The sequence below is a fragment of the Pteronotus mesoamericanus genome, unplaced genomic scaffold (genome assembly GCF_021234165.1).
Source record: "Pteronotus mesoamericanus isolate MK-2021 breed Mesoamerican mustached bat unplaced genomic scaffold, CSHL_Meso_final contig_27, whole genome shotgun sequence".
NCBI classification, from domain to species: domain Eukaryota; kingdom Metazoa; phylum Chordata; class Mammalia; order Chiroptera; family Mormoopidae; genus Pteronotus; species Pteronotus mesoamericanus.
The window spans coordinates 26,822,084-26,836,366 of NW_026555115.1; the positions used below are offsets into that span (position 1 = coordinate 26,822,084).

At 36.4% G+C, this 14,283-nt stretch overlaps 1 protein-coding gene across 5 annotated transcripts in view; it reads right to left on the minus strand.

Annotated features, from left to right (window-relative positions):
• Positions 1 to 14,283, minus strand: part of STXBP5L (syntaxin binding protein 5L) — a 402,439-nt gene that overhangs the window by 109,354 nt on the left and 278,802 nt on the right. For 3 of the 5 annotated variants that reach the window (XM_054575241.1, XM_054575240.1, XM_054575244.1), the window contains exons 19-20: positions 7,751 to 7,902; positions 5,595 to 5,666 (exon numbers count right to left, since the gene is read on the minus strand). In XM_054575241.1, coding sequence (XP_054431216.1) covers positions 5,595 to 5,666; positions 7,751 to 7,902 — 224 coding nt within the window. The remainder of the gene's footprint in view (positions 1 to 5,594; positions 5,667 to 7,750; positions 7,903 to 14,283) is intronic. The other 2 variants (XM_054575243.1, XM_054575242.1) reach the window with 1 other exon arrangement.

The window sequence follows — 14,283 nt, forward strand, 5'->3', positions numbered from 1 at the left end:
TATTTCTTTGTCTCCTCAATTTGGTTGACTCCCTGTGCTTGTTTCTATGTTGTACAAAGATATACTAAGTCTCCCAGTCTTGGCAGAGTGGCCATATGTAGAAGTCCTCTGAGGCCTAGTGGTGCACTCTCTCTGTTTACCTGAGCCAGGTTCACCAGGAATGACACTTTTTTGGATTGTGTGTGCCTTCTTCTTGTAGTTGAGTCTTGATTGCTGTTGGCATATTAGTAGTGGGGATTGGCCCTCAGGCTACCTCTCAGTGAGATTTCACCATGACTATAGCATATAAGCCATAATGTAGTGGCTGACCTCACAAAGCCACTACACCATGAGTAGTCACTAAAGTGAAGGAGGAGTCACTTTACTGCGGCTATGGTGCCAATCAAGCCCACCTTTCAGTTGTGATGTTTGTGTAGGTTGTGTGGGGCTCTGGTGTGGTCTGAAGCTGACCCCCAGGTGTGTTGGTTTTGGAGCTTTTCGGGAGTGGCAGTACTGCAGACCAAGGTAATATGCCATTTGTGCCCATCTTGGGGATGCCAGGTGGCTACAAAGTGATCTGCAGTTGGTTGCTGCTAGTGCTTGACTCGGGGGTGCTTGGGAAAAGTTATGCTGTGAACTGAGTCCGGCTATCACTAGTGCTGAGTTTGGGACCCTTTGGTTGTTACCACAATGTGCTGAGCTTAGCTGGTACTTCTGCTGGAGTTGTGGCCTTTTAATTGAAGCTCCATTCCAAGACAACACTGATTGCAACTTATGCCAAGCTTGGGGCCCTCTGATGGGAGTTACAATGCAAGTTGAGACTGGTCACTGCTTGTGCCAGGCTTGGGAATTTAGCAATAGGTACAGGTCATGCCATGGACAGATGTTGCCTGATGGTGATTTGTAGAACTTTGATAGATTTCTGGAAAGTCCACAGTGTGAGCCAAGGCAGGCCACTAGTGTAGAAAAGCCACTGGAGGTTGTAAGGCCAAGCATGAAAATTTGGTGGGGCAGTGTGTCAGGGCATCTCCAGGATGTGGTGAACAGTATTAGCAATGTTAATTGAAAGCTCAGATTTGGCACCTACTTAAGTCTACTGGTTGGATAGGAGAGGGCTCAACAAAGGAGCATCTGCACATGCTAGTGCTTCTATTCCTGAAGAGAGTTTCCCAACCCCTGTCCCTCAGCCTTCACCCTGAAGCAAATAAATTCAGTTCTTCCTCATTTGTTCCTGGTTCTTATCAATCTGACGCCCTTGCATTGGAGCCCAGTGTGAGTGATTTTGTGAGGGAATGAGTCCATGTGCAATCCCCTAAGGAGGAACACCTTTCCTATAGAATCAAGAGGATTCTTGCAGCTTTCATTCTCATTCAGATGCAATCCCCTTTGGTTTTCACAACCAGATGTTATGGGGACTCCTCTTCCTAGCATTGGTGTCCCAGGCTGGGGATCCAGGAGTGAGGCAGGATCCCTCACTCCTGAGAGGGAACCTCCACAGCTGAAATATCCCTTCTGGGTTTTAATCACCTGGCTTTTGGTGTGAGATCTGCCAGTGTCTCATATACATACATCCCTCCTACCAGTCTCATTTTAGCTTCTTTATATCCTTACGTATAGGATTCTCTTCAGATACTCTTCTGGTAGGTCTCAATGGTGCTTGTTTTATAATTTAATTGTGATTTTAATGTCATCATGGGTGGAGGCAGGCACAGCATTTACATACTCCACCATTTTGACCAGATATGTTCATCTTTTTCCTTTTGATTTGCTCGTTTTCTTTAGTGCTTTGTTTGGATTCTTTTTTATTTATTATTTGTGTATTATTGTAGGTTCATCTAGTTTGGAACTCTCTGTGCTTCACGGGTCTAGGTGTCTGTTTCTTTCTCCAGATTAGCAAAGTTTTCATCCATTTTATCTTCAAATATACTTTCTCCCCCTTTTTTTCACTCTTCTGAAATCTCTATCATACAAATATTAGAGTGTTTGATATCTCTCCCAAAATGATGACTATATTGTTTTTAAAATTATATTTTCAGTTTGATGTTCTACTTGGTGATTTCCACCAAACTCTCTTCCAGGTTGCTAACCCATTCTTTTGTATTAACTAACATGCTGTTGATTTCTTCTAATGTATTTTTCATTTCTGCTATTGTATTATTCCTCTCTAATTAGTTCTTTATTATATTTTCTAATTAGTTTTTGAAGTTCTCTCTGAGTCCCACTATTCTATTCCCTATTTTGTTGAGCATCCTTATGGCAATTTCTTTGAGTTCTTTATCAGGCAAATTAGTTATCTCTGTTTCAGTAGGGTTTTTCTCCAGAATATTTTCTTATTCCTTCATTTGGATTATATTCTTCTTTTTTCCTATTTTCTTTGACTTTGTTTATTCGTTTGAGTTAGATGAAATGGCTATCTCTACCAATCTTGAAAAAGCAGTCTCTTTATAGACTATGTGCCAGATGATGTTAGTAGGCAGGGAGGGTGTGTGCAGTGACCAGTGTGCCACATGGCCAGAATGAGTGGCTTCATGATGGAGCAGCCTGGTGTACACAGGTGTGTAGTAACTCCCTGTTGTTCTGGCTGCTCATGGCCAGAAAGGAGTCTGGGCAGGGCAACCTAATGTATGTGTGTTTTCTTGCACTTCCGATTTGGGCTGTGCTGCCTAGTATGTGTGCAGCATGCCCTATTGCTTTAATTACTTGTTACGCAAGCTTGATCTAGGTAACATGTACCACAGAACTTTGCAAGTTCTGCCCTTTCTCCAGGCAGGACAGTCCTATGTGATCATGTAGTAGTGCCCCGTCAGTGTTCTGTATCCTCTTCAGGTGGGGTAGCCCTGTATTCACTTATAGAAGCACCCCTATAGTTTTATGCTTTCTCTTGTTTGGGCAGCACTGTGTGCATGTACCTTAGCACTTTGCTAGTTCTACACCTTCTCTGGGTGGGGCAAACCCACCTGCATGTGGGCACTAGAACATTTTGCTAGTTTCACACTGTCTTCGGTGGAAGAGCCCTGCTTGCACATTCCAGTGGATCCACAAAGCAGAATCTTACCATACCTGCTGGATCAATCTCAGGGTGGAGTTGCTTCTACAAATCATAACCTGTAAAATACAGAGGTTTCCTTGGACCTATACAGTTTTATTATTCAACGATGTAAAGATTTGCTGATGAGAATTTAAAGGTTTAGGGAAGTCATCTCCTTGGAGCTTAAACTGTGTTACAAGATGGACAGTGAAAGAGCACAGGAAAAGCCTGCAATTGAGATGTTTCTTAAATGAAAAGTATAAAGTTCAAAATAGAATGTGATATCACTTGGAGAGCCAAATTTATATAATAAATGTAAAAATGGATTTTTGAGAACTTGTCCAATCTCTTCAAGTGTGAAAAATAATTTTAAGTTGTTTCATTTTTGAACATAGGATTTTATCAATCATGGGCAAAAGCTTAAAAGAAGTGTTTCTGATTAGGGAATAATGAAATTGCTTTACAATGTGTCTGAAACTTGAAGAGACAGTTGGAGACAGAGGATAGATAATACAGTGAAAAGCATATGAAATCACTTTTGCATCGACAAGTCTAAGTTTGGTCCTACTTGTTTTGTATGGGTATAAGAAACTAATTTCATCTTTTTAATTTTAATTTTCTCATCTGCAGAGGAACCTACTAATAAATATCTATCTTCCTCAAAGGGTTATAATGAGTGTTAAATAATATAACACCCAATCAAACTGCCAAGCACAATCCTAGAACACAAGAGATACTCAATGGAATTGGGTTAAATTTTTCCCAAATAGGGACAATGAAGATATGCTTTTCTGAAAGCTAAAAAACAATTCATGTAAAGGCTGTACAGTCTCTATTATAATAAAACAAAACTGTAGAAATGTAACCAGTTTATATTATCCAAGAGTTAAAGCTAAATTTTCATAAAATTTATTTTTTAAAGCAAATTCCAGGATATACATTCAAGGCATTAAAGAATCAGTCTCTTATTAAAATATATGATATGGATTATCAACAGAAGACTTTAATAAATCTGTTTTCAAATCTCAAGCTTCTCTGAGCCTCTATGGAACCTACTGGTGGGGACATGGAAGATCTCTTTATGGCTTGTAAGGATTTGATTTTACATCTGTCTTGACACTTTAGACTTTTGTTTAGAAAAAACTATGATTTCTTTGGCAAAATTCCAGTGAACCCAATAACTACAGAAGCTATTTCTGCTCTCATTTGTCAAATTTGAGAAATACCCTGATTCTAAAAGGGAGCAAAAATTCCTTTTTGTCATTTCCTATCCTACTACTATCTTGTTTACTGAGCTCATACTTGAGCTGGGTGTAGAGAATACAAAAATTTTAGACATGTTTTTCAGGTTCTTGTCATGCATTTGGAAAGGAAGAGCCTATGCATAAAGGTGAGTAAACATACACATAAATGTAGGCTAACTACCAACTAAATGGTTCAAACACTGCTGTGTACAAGACTGTACACTGGAGGCATCTAAATAAAGGAACTGGCATAACAGAAAGCAGCAGAAGCAGCAGAAAGATAGTGTTCTAGTCACAAGACATCAGAGGCAGAGGCAGTGGGAAGTACCCCAAAAGCAGGTGCTCTGCTAGAGTAGAAAACTAGAGAATACTTTTGAGCAAAAGAAAGTCATTCTCTGGGCACTCCCAGAAAAAAGTTAGGGGTTTCACAGAGACAGACTTTCTTTAGCTAGAGAAACATAAAGTTTTAGGTTTTTATAAGTGATGTGATTCCATTAGTATCTACAAGCTGGTGAGGTGAGGTCGGAAGAAATTTAAGATACTGTACAAACAACATACATTTGTATGTGTGTTTTAAATAAATATGAACCATCTTGTATATGTTGTTAAGAAACATACTTTTAAACATAACATTGATTTACTTATCATAAACATCTTCTCACATCAATATCCACCCAAAACATCACTAGTGTCATTTGCACTTCTAATCTTACCCTCATTCCCCACTCTTTCTGTATCAATTTTTAGAAGTGCTTACTCCACCATCTTCAGATTTGTATTTGCTAGCAAGGTAAATAATAATAGTATTGACTCTTTTATTTATGACCTTAATTCTCCAACTGTGTATTTTATTTTAATAAAAACCATCAGAAATTAGCAATACATAGGTATCTCTAAGAAATCTCATTACTTAGTAAAAGGAAATATTGTGGTTATGGTTAGAATAATTTTATAAAATGGTCAAAGGCACTAAGTTTCCAAAATAAGACAGTATTCAATTGTTGTTGAAACTGGTATATCTGTTTTTTTTTTTTTATTTATAAGGATGCCATGGCTCTTCGTCCTCAAAACTAAAGACAGCAACTTTGGACCAATAGGACGTGTTATGCATGGTTTGAAATAAACACTGAAACAATGGATATGAGTAAATGGGTCTATGGCAATAACTTTAAAATATTTTTATAATTTTAATTAAAATTATCAAGCTGCACTTCAATAATACAACAAAAATTTGCATGCATGCTGAATGTGTTTTAGAAACACATTACTGAGCCCAGATGTATGGATTTAACTCAAGCATTATGACTTAAAAACGCTATTTGCCTAATCTTAATAGAACTTACTCTGATAGGAGGTACGGATCCGTTTCGTTAAATCAGGATAAAAGTTAGACAGGCCACGCATGCAAAAGTTGTCTTTGGAACATGCCATAACACCAGCATCAGCAGCAGGCAGGGGAAAGAGAGAGAAAGAGTCTAAAGTGAAAGGAAGTGATATCATACCAGAATCTAGAACAGCCAAGATGAAGAAATTGCAGCAAGTTTAGGTAATCAACTTAGAGAAAAGATATTAAAAAAAATAAATCAATTAGAAAGTAAAATGTGGTAGATGAATGATGAGAATGCTTTGGTAATTTTATTTAATTAAATATCTTATAAAAATGGATGGCATATTTCTCTTGTGTTTTTTATGTAGTAAACTTATTTGTCCTACAAATAATATATATGTAACCTCGTAAATATCAAAATGGTTGTCTTTAATTTGCAGTATTAAAAAGAAAGCTTAGGAAGTTTATTAGTTTGTAATATTTTATTTTTATAACAAAGTGAGTACTCATTTTATACACTAAATATAAAATTTATGGCTTCATTACAGTTTTTCCTAATTTTAAAGTCATCAAAATTCTAAGCTCTAATCACAAATGTTAAAGCTCAACAAGATTAATTTAAATAACAGTTGTATCACCTGTCACCCCACTGTGTATATGTAGCAGTAACCTAGATACTGTTGGAGAATCTAAAGGTTTTCTGATTGAATTGGTGCTGTCAGTATGCAAATGTGCCTGCTGTCTCCTAACATCTTCATACTGTAGAGTCCATGAACCTTCAAAAATCAACCTTCTTTTTCGCAGTCATGAGGGAATCTTATGATACACTCATGCACAATTTCTCTTATTCTGTCTTCCTTTCAGAAGCCAGTAATGGTTGAAGCAGAACTTATAAAATTTGAAATTTCCAGCACTCCAAAAATATTGCTAAAAGTTGAGATTCCTAACAAATAAAAAACCAGAAAATCCAGGTTCTGAAAGAGAACTTAAGTGTTCCTGAAAAGGGTCAAAACTAGCACTTTGGAAAGGGTTGAGGTTTTCAAAAGAAAAAAAAACACATAAAGACTTCAGTATTTCAAGTAATTTTTCATTGGAAAAGTGAAACTTTAGTATCATATTCAAATGTTAAGTTTGGCACGCCTGCTATTTAGAACATAACACCTACCATCATGTACCGTTTTTATTCTAAAATATTCTTGCATGGGTATATTTACTAAAGTCTTCAATGCTCAATTAATTAAAAAAAAGTTTAAAGACCTATCTGGGTAACTAGTGTTGTTCCATTAAATTCAAGTAAAAAACTGTCTAAAATTTTTTAAAAACCTGTATATTTTCCTGTCCACTGACATAATACTATAAATATATTTCCATCTATGAACCTTTCAACCTATTTTTTTTACCTAACTTTTAAACTGAACTATGCCAGTGGATAGAAAATATACAAAAGTTTGGCATTGTTCACAAAGTCAACTATATAAATATATATTGAAATTTTAATAAAACTTTGGATAATTTGGCAAATCTGTTTGACATTATATAGGAAGCATTTCTGTTTAAATCCTAATTAATCATTTTTATTTTCCTTTTATAAGTAAATAAATCAACTTATTGATCCTCTCAAGAAAAATGTTATCTTTTATAACATTTTAAATGTTAATTAATAATGCATTTGTTATAATACCTCCTAAAAAGTTATCACTCAATAAGGCAAACTAACAGTTAAAATATGGAGTTAATTCAAGAAATTAAAAGAAGTAACTACTTTTAACTTTTACCTAAATGAATGAATAAAACAATTATATTTTTAAAGGGGTCAGGCATACTAGAAGAAAATTAGCCTCTTTAACACAACCATTGAAAGCAGTGTTTTCAACTACAGAGACTGATTTTCATAACATTTTTATATTTAATAGCTTATTTTCTATTATTTCCTAGGACTTGAACCTAAGAAACTTGAGATGTTTCCTAATTTTAGTATCGGTTTGAAGTATAAACACCTCATTTACCCTTTCAAAGATTCTTACTATGGCTCTAATTTTACTTACATAGTATTGTAAATTATATTCATTTTATATTGCCATGCATTTTAATAGCATCACAGAAGAAAGAAATCTAAAGGTAAGAAAACAGACAAACTAATCAAGTTCATACTCATCTTGTTTTATCTCCTACCTGCAATGAACTGCTTGTTTTTTCGAGGAGACCGTGGTTGTCGTTGGTATAGGTCACTTGATTTATATAGGTCAATGGTCCCCATGCTTAACAGTACTGTCTTCTGTATAAAATCCACCACAGCCAACCCATTGCAGTTCCCAAATGCAACTCTGAGAGAAAAAAAATATGCAACTAGAATGTATCACACCAACCATTATTATTTTTGCCTTTGAATTAAAAATAAGATTATTGGGAAGTAATGCTACAGCAGGGTTGGGGATGTCAGGCAGTGAATAGAGCAAATCAGAAAGGATATTGTGCCTTTATATAGGATAGGTTGACCTTGTATAATAGCCATAGTATAATTTTCCACATAAAAATATAATTGATCTCAATATGATTATGACCACTGCAAAGACAGGAATGACCTGTACTTGCATTTTATTATGTAAGTAGTGATTACTCATTCTGCTCTTTAACTTTGTCTTATATTTTTGCAGGAGAATCATGTAACATCTTTTTGCTATGCAATGGGTAACAGGTCAAGAAATGTCACACTTTTAAAAGCTACAGATGCTTAAGTATGTAATTATGTGCCTTTTTGAAATAAAATTATAATTATTAGGTTCCAAATTAGTTTTTTTAAACAAAGGATATTTTAACAGCAAATATTATATAAAAATTCATATCTCTAAACTTTTGACACTGTGGTAGTTATAAACAGATACAGCTTTCATTTACAAAAGATTAAAATTTTCTTACTTCTTTGCTCTTTATTTTGTCCCATTTGTTAAAAGACAAAGACCATTGATTAATTTTATAACTAAAATCTCCTGAGAAATTAAAACTGTTCTCCTATGCAGTCGTTTTGATCACTGCAACCATTAAGCATACAATAACTTCATTTTCTCTCAATATACAGCATGACTTCTAGGTGAACAATTGTAAATCTATGTTTTTTTGTTTCCTATGTTAAATATACACTAGTTGCATGAATGCTGTTTTGCTTATTTTATATAAGTTCCATGTTGTTTTATTTTTTAGATTAAATCTGGTTGGCAAATCACCTTCTTACTCTGAATCTAGTTCTTTCCACTCCATTACACTACCCTCCTTACAACAAATTAAAAGTTCTAGGATACTACTGAATAGATGTTTTGCTATTTCACACAGTTTTATATCTCCCAGCAAGATAGACTTTGGAAACTGGAAAAAGTGTTGTTATAAAAGACAAAAGATCCCATCTCAATTATTTTATAAGCTATTTGACTTTGAGAAAAATTAATGAGTCTTGCTAGAACTGTTTAGTTACTTTATAATGAGAATTATAATACTAGATTTATCTAGTTCACAGGACCTTTAGGAACATCAAATCAGAAATTTGTTAATGTACTTTGAAAATTTTCCACACAGAATTGATCTCAATATTATTATAAGTAAATACAATATTATAAATATTATATATTATACCAAGTCAATATCTTCATACTTTTTATGTTAAAATATAGTTAATTACTTCTGCTTACAGATATAATAAGAGTTCCCAAGTGTAATACTGACAGGAAAAAAAATAGGCAATTAGAATGTAGGATCCAAAACAAAATATCAATAATAATAATAATTTTTAAATCCTCATCCAAGGATATATTTATTGATTTTAGAGAGAGAGGATGGGAAAGAGAGAAACATCAATCAGCTGTCTGCCATACATTCTCTGACCAGGGATCAAACCCACTATGTTCTGGTGTATAAGATGACACTCTGACCAACTGTGCCATCTAGCCAGGGCCAAAATAATTATTTTTATCTATGAATTAAAAATAAAAATACTGGAGTGATGTCAGCATTATGGCAGAGTGAGAAGACTTCTTGATTTCTCCCTTTCAAGTTACAAGTTGGACAACTATAATTCAACAAATGACTCTGTGCTCAACAATAAACACATCTGAGAGATCTGCACATTGAAGCATCTAATGGTAGGTGTGTTGAAGTAAGCAGGGAAAGGATGAAGACAAGGGCCACAGACGCAGTCCTGGACTCACTATGGCCTCAGCTGATGCAGTAGCAGTGAAGGGTCAGGATGAAGCTCTCACTCAGCAGCCCAGAGAACAGAGGTGGCATTTTGGCCTGAGTGGCTAGTACACATTACGGGTGAGCTCAGTGATAGGGGATGATATATGGTTAAAAGGTCTGGCAGCCTCAGTCTGGTAGCTCCCATTACCACAGAGAAAAATCATGCATATGCACAAATGCCACCCCATTCCTGTCACCCACCCAGCTCCAGGTGATGCAATAGCAGTGGAAGTGTTGAGTTGCAGCCCTCTCTCAACACCCTGGAAAGGGCTGGAGGGAAAGAAATATCATTCCAGCTAGTCTCAGTGGAAGAAATTAAGCTGTAGCATGTGAACACACCTCTCCCTGCCCTACTCCTTCCCCACCCATCACAGCAGTTGGGACAGCTCAGACACTACAGCATTGACTTCATTAGGAAGAGCAATATAAGAATAATGGATATACAAAAAGAAGAGAGAAACAGAAAGCCTATTCAGACAAATTATTGATGAGAACTTTCCAAGCCACTGAAAAGAGCTTGAACTTTGAACCCAAGAAGCTCACAGAACACCTAATTACCTGAATGCAAAGAAACCTCCTCTAAGATACATTATATAAAAACTGTCAAAAGTTAATGAGCAAAAAATTCTCAAGACAGCCTGGGGCGGGGGGGGGGGGTCAGGGAGGACTGTAACCTATAAAGAAAAGCCCAATGTATTATCATTGAATTTTTCAGCAGAAACCTTATAAGCTAGAAAAACAGGAAATCAAACATGTAAGCCTTTAAAGAAAGAAATCAACATTCAAGAATAACATATCCAGCAAAGTTATCCTTTAGATACAAAGGAGAAATAAAGCCTTTTGCAGACAAAAACTGAGAGAATTTCTCATCATAAGACCCTCATGCAGGAAATGTTGAAAGGAGCTATTTAACCTGAAACAAACAAAAAACAAACAAAAAAAACCCTGTGAGCATAATGACAAAAGAATACAAAACTGTATGATAATGAACAGACAGAAGCAGGAAATTGCAACTCTATTTCAAAATAGAGTATTAAACACTTAGTTATAACAAAGATTAAAGGGAGAAAAAGTATTTTAAAGGTTAAAGGGGGTAAAAGCATTTTTAACAGATTATTTCTTCTGCAATTTGGAAATGAATATACAGCATAAAAAGGGATAATTTGTGACAACAAGAACATAAATAGAGGAAAAGCAATGAACATGCATAGGTGACTGGAGTTAAGGTGCACTCAGATGAAGAGGGACTATTGTATGTGTAAAACTATCCATTAGGTAAACCTAATAGTAATTGCAAAACAAAAAAATCTAAACAGAGACACATACATATTAAAAAAAAAAACACCAGAGAACAAAAATCATAGACTACCACTTTAGTCTAAATAGCAGACAAAAACAAGGAAAAGGAAAACAATGGAGATACAGAGCAATCACACACACAGAAAAAGATAAAATGGCTGTAGTAAGTCCTTATGTATCAATAATCACCATAAGCATAAATCGACTTACCAATAAAAAGAAAGAGAAGTAGCAGGATGGATTAAAAGACAAAAACAATTTATATGTTGCCTTTAAAACACCACTTGCAGCTAAGAGACATAGATTCAAAGTGAAAGGGTGAAAAATTATACTCCAAAAAATGGCTTTCAAGAAGATGGTCACAAGATGGTGCAGAGTATGAGGATCTTTTTTGCACCTTCTCCCAGAACCAAACAGGAAATAAAACAAAAGTGGGGGACAGCCACCCAAAATAAATAACCGAAGGTTACCTGGAAAAGAGACTTTTAACAAAGAACAGCTAGAAACCAACTAGAGACCAATAGGAAAAGCGGGACATGAAAAGGGACAACCTTGTTAAAACAAGCAACAGGCCAAGCTTATGGCACAGCTGTGGGAGCTTCCTCCTGAGAGGAGAGAAACCTGGATCTCACGCCAGGCTTCCAGGCATGCAGCAACAGCGCTAGGCTCAGCTGCCCATGTAGTGGTCACAGGGTTTGTCTCTGCCGGGGAGAGGAGCTTGCTGGGGACAAAGCCACTATATTTTTTTCTTAAAGGGACCAAAGCACAGGTTTCAAGTTTGCAGCCACTTACTTTGGGCTTCAGTGAAGGGAGAGCAGCATGGACTTAAGTAACATGCGGAGAGTCTGGAGTGGGAGGCATTGGGGAGACATCGGAGAAAGGCTGTAGGGATTTCTGTGCCAGGATATACCTCAATACTGCAGCAGCCATCTTTCCTGAGAGAAGCAAAGTCCTCTCAGGGAAAAAAACAATTACCCTACCCTGTGGAATACTGCTTGCTCAAGCCTGCATCCCTTTCTCTTTGTTTATTTGTTTGTGTTGTCTTGTTTTGTTTTGCAATTTTTCCTTTTTTTCTTTCTGTTCTCCCATCTGTATTTTATCCCTGCTGAGGAGAGAGCAACATATGCACATGCATGGGGTGTCAGAGACTGGCTGTAGGGTGCAGATATTCCCTACACTTTCCCAGGAACTAGGCTGGCATGTACCCCTCACAGTAAAGACATAAAAACACCCTCCTAGTTTCCTGCAGACCAAAACTCTGGACTCTGGAGGCCCCATCCACCAGCCAACTAGGGGCTCTGTCTAGCTGAATTCAAGGCAGTAATCCGGGACAGACTCAGACGAGTGGCTCAGGAATATACCCACCATCTTTCTGAAGTCTGAAATGTACTTCCCACAGGATATCCATCCCCCATGAATCTGCCAGAAACCCTCTCAGAAGGAGTGAGGTCAGCAACCAGTCTAAGACTCACAGCAAGTTGGCAGGCAATGGTGGAGCGTGTGGTGCCTTGGTACATTTATTGACACACTCCTGGACCGAATACTGATAAAAGCAGCCTTGCAGCACAGCTTGGCATAACCTGTGTGCAGCCAATCCCAGATGAAACAGCTACAAACTGTGGCTTGAAGCTTGTAGCTTCAAACAGGCTACTGAGGGCTAGATGTGGACAGCACCTGGTATTGGTTTACACCTGCCTCAGACATCAGAGCTGTATCCAAAAGGAGAACCCAGCAGGCAAGCACTAACCTCTACTGAGATGAATTCCACTTTGTTCTTTTTCATAGCTGTATTATTATGTTTTATTTTTCTTTTATTTTTGTTGCTCTATTTTTCTTTTATATCTCTTATTTTACTCTTATCTTTGCTTTCTCCATTTTCCCCTTTTCTTATTTTTGTTATTCTCTCTCTTTCTTTGTCCCTTTTTCCCATTGTCCTCTTTCTATTCATTACTCATATTAGTTCCCTTCCTTTTCACCTCTCATAATAGAGACCAAAAAAAAAAAATGATTCAAAAGATCATGAAACTAGGACTTGGTACTTTGACAAGATAAACAAAATTGATGAACCTTTAACCACATTTATCAAGAAAAAAAGAGAGAGTATGAAAATACATAAAGTGAGAAATGAAAGAGGAGAAGTAACAACTGATTCCACAGAAATATTGTACTAACAAGAAGTAGTGCAAGGCTGTGAGTAATTACAAAGGATTGTCAGAAAATACTATGAACAACTACATGGCCAGAAATTGGACAACCTGGTAAAAATGGATACATTTCTAGAACCACACATTTCCAAAACTGAATCAGGGGAAGCAGAAAACCTGACTAGACCAATTACAACTAGTAAGATTGAAGTAATTGATGTAATAATCAAAAAGCTCCCAGCAAACAAAAGTCCTGGGATGGATGGCTCAGAAGACTTTACAGGTGAATTTTATCAATAATTCAAAGAAGAACTAACACCTATCCTTCTCAAACTATTCCAAAAAGTTCAAAAAGAGGGAAGGCTTCCAAACTCTTTTATGAGGCCAGTATTATCCTAATTCCAAAACCAGGTAAAGACACAACAAAGAAAGAAAATTACAGGTCAATATCCCTGAGGAACATAGATGCCAAAATTCTCAAAAAAATATTATCAAGTGGGATCCAGCAATATATCAAAAAATATTCATACACTTGATCCAAGGGTGCAAGATTGGTATAGCAGTCACAAATCAATAAAAGTGATATAGCACATAGACAAAATGGAGGGTAAAAACCACAAGATCATATCAATAGATGCAGAAAAAGAATTTGATAAAATCCAGCACCTATTTATGATAAAAATCACTCAGGGGGAATAAGGGAGCATACCAAAACATAATAAAGACCATATACAGAAAACCTACTGCCAATATCATACTTGATGGGCAAAAACTAAAAATATTTTTCTTAAGATCAGCAACAAGAGAGGGGTGTCAGGTTCCACCACGCTTATTCAACATATTACTGGATGTCCTACTACAATGATCACACAAGAAGGAATAAAGGGAATCCAAATTGGAAAGGGGGAAATAATGCAGTTACTATTCTTGGACAACATGATATGGTACATAGAAAACCCCATAGATTCCAAGAAAAAACTACGCAATCTAACAGAGGAATTTGGCAATGTATTGGGCTGCAAAGTCAATATTCAG